Genomic DNA, 7,872 nt, shown 5'->3' on the forward strand with positions numbered 1-7,872 from the left:
TCCTGTATATCTGCACAGAGAATCTAGAGTTGTTACCTGGTCTAGACCTTATTTCTTGGGAACAGGAAGCATAAGGGTGAGAGCTGTCAATTACATAAATACTGAGATTTAAAAATGAGATAGGTTCTCTTTGACTTTAGCAGGCTTCTTTCCAGTGTTAGAATTCAGGTGCTTGAAAAATAATCTCTTCTGTGTCTGAAGATGTGATATTATTTCTTACAGTGTTTTGGTTTTCCATTTTTACTCTGAGTTTGGGCAGTTAAAGTGAATGAATGGTCTTGTTTGCTGCTTTTGTTCTAGCATATGGCTGCAAAGCGTTGGTTTTATTTTACTATGAAATATATGTAGATAATTTATTTGTATCTATGTACTAGACTGAACTGTAGCTTATGGTCCACATTTCCAGAAGTAAGCACGTGGTGTCCATGATCCCAAGATGCAGAAATATGTTTTAATGTCATGGGCTTAAACCTCAGGAGACCTCAAGGATTCCATGAAAGCATGTGGTATTAGCATGTAATTGATCAGAATATAGTTTGGATTAAAACAGCTAACACAGGTTGAAGGCTAGTGTTGGTGTTACACAGTGCCAGGATACCATAGGAGTGGACGTACTCAGGTCTTGAGCAGAGTAAGATTGCTGACCACAGAGAAGCTTGAGCTTAGCCTAAATAAAAGTAACTTCCATCTCGATTACATCTTTTCATTTTGAGTTTTGCTTTTGGTAACCTTGAGGTACTGAAACCTTCTGTATTATTTTATATTTGCAGAAACATGATCCTCCCCTTAGTAGCATTCCCTGCTTGCATTACAAAAAAATGAAGGAAAATGAGGAAAGGGAACAAAACAATGACATAACCCCAAATGGGGAAGTATCGCCTGTAAAGCACTTAGATAAATCCTCAGAACTGGACTGCCAGACAGAAGAACCAGATTCTACTGCTGCTGATTCTGGGCCTTTAGATGACAAAGACCCCTCAGGGGGAGATGCAGCACAAGGAGCCTTAGGACAAGTTAAGGCCAAAGTTGAAGTGTGTAAAGATGAATCTGTAGGTATGTATGGAAAGTGGAGTCTTTTCTTGGCTGGAGTTGGGGTTGTGATGTTTGGAATGCATATGCTTTATTCCAGACTTGGAACTGAATAATATCTTGCCTGAGATCAAATGGTCAGTTGTCCTTCTGCACAGTTTTTCATATAGAGAGATCTGGAGAAATAGATCCAGTACTAGAAATCAATTTTGGTTTTAACAGGAAGAGAAACGTACAACAGAGATTTTTGCTGGAGGCTTGAGAGTCCCTGTGTGAAGGTTTTACACACAGAAATGTGATAATTTTGGAAGTTTAGTGGTGTAGGCTGTATCTCAGTTTAAGAACCAGTGAAGTCAGCATGTACCTACGAATTGCAGTTGTCAGGTGTGTTTGTGTGACTTTTTAAATAGGCTTTTCTGTGCACTCTGTACTGGTGGAATTATGTCTGTTTTGAGCATTATCTCTTAAGGTAAATGATGCAGTTAAATGTGCTTATTTGCGAAAGTCTAGCAGAATAAATCATACAAATATAATTGCACTCATGCAAAGGGGTGTGATGCTTCATTATTTTATTTCATGCAAGCCTGATTAGTTTAACACAAAAAACTGCCTAACGAAGTCATGCTGAAATCGCTGCCAAACTTAGAGGAACTTGGAAAGCTCATGTGCCGCTTAGCACAGCTACGTACCTGAGAGTACCATCCACGTAAATCACTGCTGCTCAGAATACTGATACGGATTGTACCTCTTTGTAGTGTTCAAACATACAACTTGCCATTGCAGGTGTCCTGTTCAGTCCAAAAAGTATGCCAAAAGGTTAGAAAAAATAAAAATCAATATTTACCAGCAAACCTAAAAGGACACTTACTTTCTACATGAAGTTCACCCGTCTGTCTCTCTCTTTAAATAGGAACTGTTCTGTATTACTGAAAAAAATACTGAGTGATCAAGTATAAGCGTGACTTGCATTTGGGATTCCTTATGGAAGGAAACAATATACCAGCAGCTTGCTGTTGTTTGTTTACGTCTTGGGATGCTACTCTTTGCTTTTGCTGATCACATCTGCAGAAATATCCTATTAAGGAGAAGCAGCTGTACTTCAGGGGCCAGTCTTTTAGTAATCTGTATGTGAAAGTGAATGTGTTAAATGCTGTTAAGAGGCCAGCAGATATTCATGGAGTTCGTGGAGCATCATTGTACAGTGTTTCATGATACACTGTTTAATAAATATGCAGCAATAGTCAGTTTTGGCTTCAGGAAACGGAGACTAGATAGTGTAGCTACTGTTACTGTGTGCCTTGCTTCAGGTAACGAGAAGGTGAATAGGTGATGACGTAGAACAATTGCTAGCGTTTTGTTACAAATTGTGTTGGGTATTATGCTGGTTAGGGCGAAGTGAATCTTCAAGTGACAGAATAAAATGCTCTTTTGTTTCGTTTTCCAGTTTGCTTAAATATTTTGCATTTGACCCAATTAACAGGAAAACTTGGAACTGGTTCTGTTAATATAAAATAGCGTCTTAACCTCGAGTATGTTACTTCAGCTTGTAGTGTAAAAAACCAACCATAACGTGTCTAAAACGTGGGAATAGTGAACTTAATACTTGCTCAGTGGTAGAGAGAGTAACTTGCTTCTGTTTCTTAGACCTGGAAGATTTTAGACACTATCTTGAAAAGCGTTTTGACTTTGAACAAGTTACTGTAAAAAAATTCAGAACCTGGGCTGAGAGACGTCAATTCAACCGTGAAATGAAGCGGAAGCAGGCAGAGTCAGAGCGGCCTATTCTGCCTGCCAATCAGAAACTCATTACCTTGTCTGTGCAAGATGCACCTACAAAGAAAGGTTAGTTTGTCTACCTGTAGTTCAAATATTCTATATCAAAGATTAATTAAAATTCTAAGCCTGAAAGGAAAAATACTGTCAAAATATACTTCCTGTGAAAAAGAATAATTCCTAAATGACAGGACTATTATTTAAGGTTACTGTCCTGGTAACTGGTTACTACCTTTAGCTACCTGTTACTGTTGGTTGTTACCCTCCTGGCCTAGTCACTAAATTCTACTGCCTTCCCAGTTCTATACCAGTTCTAACTGGCCCCAGATTTGGGATTGCTTACAAATGCCAGATTGATTTTCTCTGTATTGGCTCTCTAGCCATAGCAGCGCGTTCAGTGCAGTCTGGTACTCAGAATGTCCACAGACGTGTGATTTGGGTTTTGTTCTGTTTTGTACATTGTCATGTTTCTGGGTTTCCTTTCTTAAGCAGAATTAAAGGTTGCGAGTTGCAAATTGACCATTCCCTGTTCTATGGAGGTGCAGTTGACTTTTTAGTCAATACACTTTATCTTGCATTCTAGGTCTAGAGCCACACTGAAAGTATCTAAATTAAGGACTTACTTGGACTTTACTTATCTAAATCTTAACTTTCTCTCCCATATTGCCGTAGTGCTCACTGAGGCAAGGTTTGTGCTCCTGACTAACAATGCTAGAGAAGGTTTTGTGGGGAAAAAATCTGATTTGAGGGTTCAGTCTTACATGCCTGTTGTTAGAAGGGAGATACAACCCGTCTTTATGAGCAAATTAGAAGAGTTCTAATTGATGCTAGCTGCCAAAAATGCTGTGTGTGGAGATCCAGAGGCCATGGGACTGCAGCCATTGAACACAGAATATTTGGCTTAGCTCGTAATTAGTGCACTTCCAGTTGCTGATAGAAATTTCGGAGACTTACTTCTGTATACTTTTTCAGAGAAAATGGACTTTGAGGTCATAGGTATCCATGCCTGATTCAACAGCATTACATTTAATTTGAGTGGGCACTTACCCCTTGGAGCTTGTAACTTACTTCTTTGTAGTAGAAATTGCCTTTTAAAGACAGGAACTACTCATCTGTCTTCTCCTCCCGGTCTTTTTTTGTAGAATTTGTCATTAATCCCAATGGGAAGTCTGAAGTTTGCATACTGCATGAATATATGCAACGAGTCCTAAAGGTTCGCCCTGTTTACAATTTCTTTGAATGTGGTAAGTCTGAAGTTTTTTAATTGACCACATGATGTTTTGAAGGCTTGAAAGGATTAAGTCCTCCAGTCAGCATCCAAGGAATTACAAGCTGGGCATTTTAGTCCAGTGTGGTATCTATAATTACTCAGAATTGTGTTATTCTTATATATGCATTACATGATGTAACTGAATTTTCAATATCAGAATGTGTAGCTTTTGTATTTACACTGCGTTAGTGATACAAAAACGTTGGAATTAACATTTGAATTCTGGCAGATTACGAATGATCTCTTAGTACAAAAGTTCTTCATTTGAAAGAAGTGCATGGTGGTAAGTCTCTGTTAATGGAAAACTCGGTTAGTCTTTCATATGGTGAGGTAAGCAATTCTTTAGTCTTTCTGAAGAGTAAACAATTTTCATTCCTCTTGAAGCTGAAATGAAGAAGAAACTGAATTGTGATAGTGGTGGTATTTCATGTTCACGATGAGTATTTTACACAGGGAGTTTTGAAAAGTTCTTTTCATTCCTCCTCCATTTCCAGAGAACCCAAGTGAACCTTTTGGAGCCTCAGTGATTATTGATGGAGTAACTTATGGGGCAGGAACTGCCAGCAGCAAAAAACTTGCCAAGAATAAAGCTGGTAACAATTCTTTTCTTAATACCAACTGCTGAATTGTTCATCTGTTTTCATTTCTGCTTTGAAGATTATATATATAGGTACATATATAGAGTAGGTACGAATTATTTTGTTAATGGACAAAAAAGGTGCACTTGTGTCTTTTGGGTCAAAGTGATAAATACTGTTGCAGAGGTTTTTCGGACGACCCTAGGGTCGGTGGTGTACTGGGACAGAAAACTGGGGAGAGGCTTCAGCTGTTAACGTCTGTGTAGAGTGTTGATGTGTAATGAGTAGCTGTAAGAGCATCTGTCTCTAACGGTCAAACCAACAAGAAGGTGTTGGGGGAGTTATATTTATATTGTCACCTGTGATGTAAACACCTGGCATATGGATTTTAGGAAAATATAACTCTTTGCCTTTCTTTAAAAAGAAAAAAAATCCCTTAAGTTTTTGGTTCTCTTTCTGGTAATAAAACAATTGCATTGATAATTTTTGATTTCTAAGTACTTGTCTTAATTAATTAGTTGTAGTTATGTAAGCCTGTAACAAATATGTAAATAATTAAGATACAGATGAGAATGTGTCTGATGCTTTAGAAGTCCTTGGTGGTCTCTAGATTTACATGTCTTTAGCACAAGGACCAAGTAAAAATAACCTCTTGAAATATATAGGTGTCGAATGTACCTGTGGTACTTGCTGCACTTGTGAAGTAAGTCAGTGGAGTTAAATCAGCAAAAGCCAGCCCAGAATAATCTGTGTATGAAAAACAGGTATTTTGCTGTGAAAACTTAGGCAGATTCTGGGTGTCCTTTTTGTCCACTACTGTCTTACCTGTGAAGTTGTTCTCTTACGCGAGTGTCTAGGGTAGATGAGAGGCTTGCTTAAAGAGTCCTTCATTCTGCTGTGCTCTGTACAATCATTGTCTAAAATAAACACGATCAAAATGTTTAAACATCTTCTGCAGCTCGAGCTACACTGGAAATCCTTATTCCCGACTTTGTTAAACAGACCTCTGAGGAGAAGCCCAAAGACAGCGAAGAACTTGAGGTACTGAACTCTTACTGGCTTACTGGCTGTCGTTATTGGAGTCTGTTTTTAAAAACGATACCCCTTCAATGCCAGAAATATTGATGAAAGTTCATACCCCTTTCTCAGTAGTCAGATGGAAGTGTGAAATTCTTCATTTATGGCAATGAAATTATTTCCTTTCTATTGGAACTGATCGGAAAATTCACTGTGATGTGCACAACTAGTCCCTCACTGAAATATCGTGTCACTTACTGAAGTCCTGAGATGTTGTGAGAGACTAGACTCCCGGTGCTATCCTGACTTCCAGAATCCTCTGGTTGATGAAAGTTCAGAGCTAGGTGCTGTCTGGTCTCCTGCGATCGTCCTAGAAGAACGAGTAAGGACTAAAAATGCCAGGCTTCCGAGAGGTTTTTACTTCGCTGTGAAAGCTGTGCGTTGCCAGATGAGAAGCTATTTTGTCTGCAAATACACTAAGCACAGAGTTACAAAATTTGTTTAATGTTGCAAAGGAGAAATGAGGGTTGTGAACAATATTAAGGTCTTATTTGCGCAAAACTGCAATAACCTCTTTCAATTCTTTGTAGTATTTTAACCATATCAGTATTGAGGACTCACGGGTATATGAACTCACCAGTAAAGCTGGACTCTTGTCTCCATATCAGATTCTCCACGAGTGCCTTAAAAGGTAAAATGCAGAATAAGGAGCAAATTCTGTTACGTTACATGTGTTTGGGTCGGGGCATGTTGTTTGTTTGGTTGCTGGTACCCGCAGTGTTTGTCAGTAACTTGGGTGTTTGTGGGCCAGCCAAGCTTACTGCAGTCACCGTGGCTGTAAGAGAAGTGGTGTGGGCTGAGCTGGTTAATGCTGTGTCTTCTGGGAATTCGTATTTGCTGTTCGTGCCTCTTCTGAGATAAGGATTTAGTTATGGGACATATAAATATTTTTGGGTTTCATTTATACAGGCTTGCCTGTCTATTCAAGTCAAGTTACTGATCTAAAAACGAACTCTGTATTAATTAACGTCTTAAAATTCATTATTAAAGTATCTAATTATATTGCAATGACTGTCAAAGATAACTGCAACCAGTTCAGTTTGAAATTTTACTTAGTATATGATATTGATTTTGCTTGTGCTTAAGAAACCATGGAATGGGTGATACATCCATAAAGTTTGAAGTGATTCCTGGTAAAAATCAAAAGAGCGAATACGTCATGACTTGTGGCAAGCACACGGTGCGAGGATGGTGTAAGTACAGTACTTAGTGTGACCTTTCCTTCTGTTCTCGTTTGTTGTCCATTTTTGCTTGTTACACCCTTATTCTACTCTTCTCTGATATCTCACTTTTGAATAACACAAGTAAATATTGGTGTTAGTCTAATTACATAATGTGCCAGTATTGATGCATTTTCATGATTATTTTTACAGGCAAAAATAAGAGAGTGGGGAAACAATTAGCTTCTCAGAAAATCCTACAGCTACTGCATCCGCATGTGAAAAACTGGGGCTCCCTTTTGCGTATGTACGGTAGAGAGAGTAGCAAGATGGTTAAACAGGTGAACATGGTTTTGTTTGATTGTTCCTTGTGACTGTGGGTTTGCTTTTGTGTGTTTCTGGGTTTGTCAGTTTGTTTGCAGCAGAGCCGTAATGGTATCTCTGCCCTGGTAAAGGCAGTGTGCATTTGATGAGCAGTCCTCAGCTGAACCGTGCTATCGCCAGAACAGGAGTGCTTTCACTGGCAACAGCAATCGTGTTAATCGTGCATCTTCCAGATGAAAGTCCTGTAACCTGTTTAATACTTCATGAACTCACGGAAATGTATGTTCTTACTTAAGGAAATACAACTATCATAGATGAAACGTCTGCTCCATGTTTGTTTTCGTTTTGTTTTCTTTTTTTCACATCACACAAGCTCATCTGTTGTTGCTTACGGTTCTGTTGAATAGGAAACCTCTGATAAAAGCGTGATAGAACTTCAGCAGTATGCCAAAAAGAACAAGCCAAATCTGCACATTCTGAACAAGTTACAGGAAGAAATGAAAAAACTGGCGCAAGAAAGAGTGAGTATATGCTTTTTCGTGTTTACAGACAGGAAGGGTGCCATGGGTGAGACTCAACAATGATCAGCATGTTTGCTCGTTTTATAGAGTATCTCACATGAAAGAGCTGTTCAAAATTTGATGGGGGGGGGGGCGTGTCT

General features: G+C 38.8%; 1 protein-coding gene across 1 annotated transcript in view; it reads left to right on the forward strand.

The window, feature by feature from the left end:
* Positions 1-7,872, forward strand: part of DGCR8 (DGCR8 microprocessor complex subunit) — an 11,434-nt gene that overhangs the window by 2,840 nt on the left and 722 nt on the right. Inside the window, exons 4-13 of the mRNA XM_010134383.1 lie at positions 1-76; positions 771-1,053; positions 2,674-2,871; positions 3,945-4,046; positions 4,567-4,665; positions 5,609-5,691; positions 6,258-6,358; positions 6,814-6,920; positions 7,101-7,228; positions 7,619-7,732. Of these exons, the coding sequence (XP_010132685.1) occupies positions 1-76; positions 771-1,053; positions 2,674-2,871; positions 3,945-4,046; positions 4,567-4,665; positions 5,609-5,691; positions 6,258-6,358; positions 6,814-6,920; positions 7,101-7,228; positions 7,619-7,732 (1,291 nt within the window). The remainder of the gene's footprint in view (positions 77-770; positions 1,054-2,673; positions 2,872-3,944; positions 4,047-4,566; positions 4,666-5,608; positions 5,692-6,257; positions 6,359-6,813; positions 6,921-7,100; positions 7,229-7,618; positions 7,733-7,872) is intronic.

The sequence above is a fragment of the Buceros rhinoceros genome, unplaced genomic scaffold, assembly GCF_000710305.1.
Source record: "Buceros rhinoceros silvestris isolate BGI_N320 unplaced genomic scaffold, ASM71030v1 scaffold35034, whole genome shotgun sequence".
NCBI classification, from domain to species: domain Eukaryota; kingdom Metazoa; phylum Chordata; class Aves; order Bucerotiformes; family Bucerotidae; genus Buceros; species Buceros rhinoceros.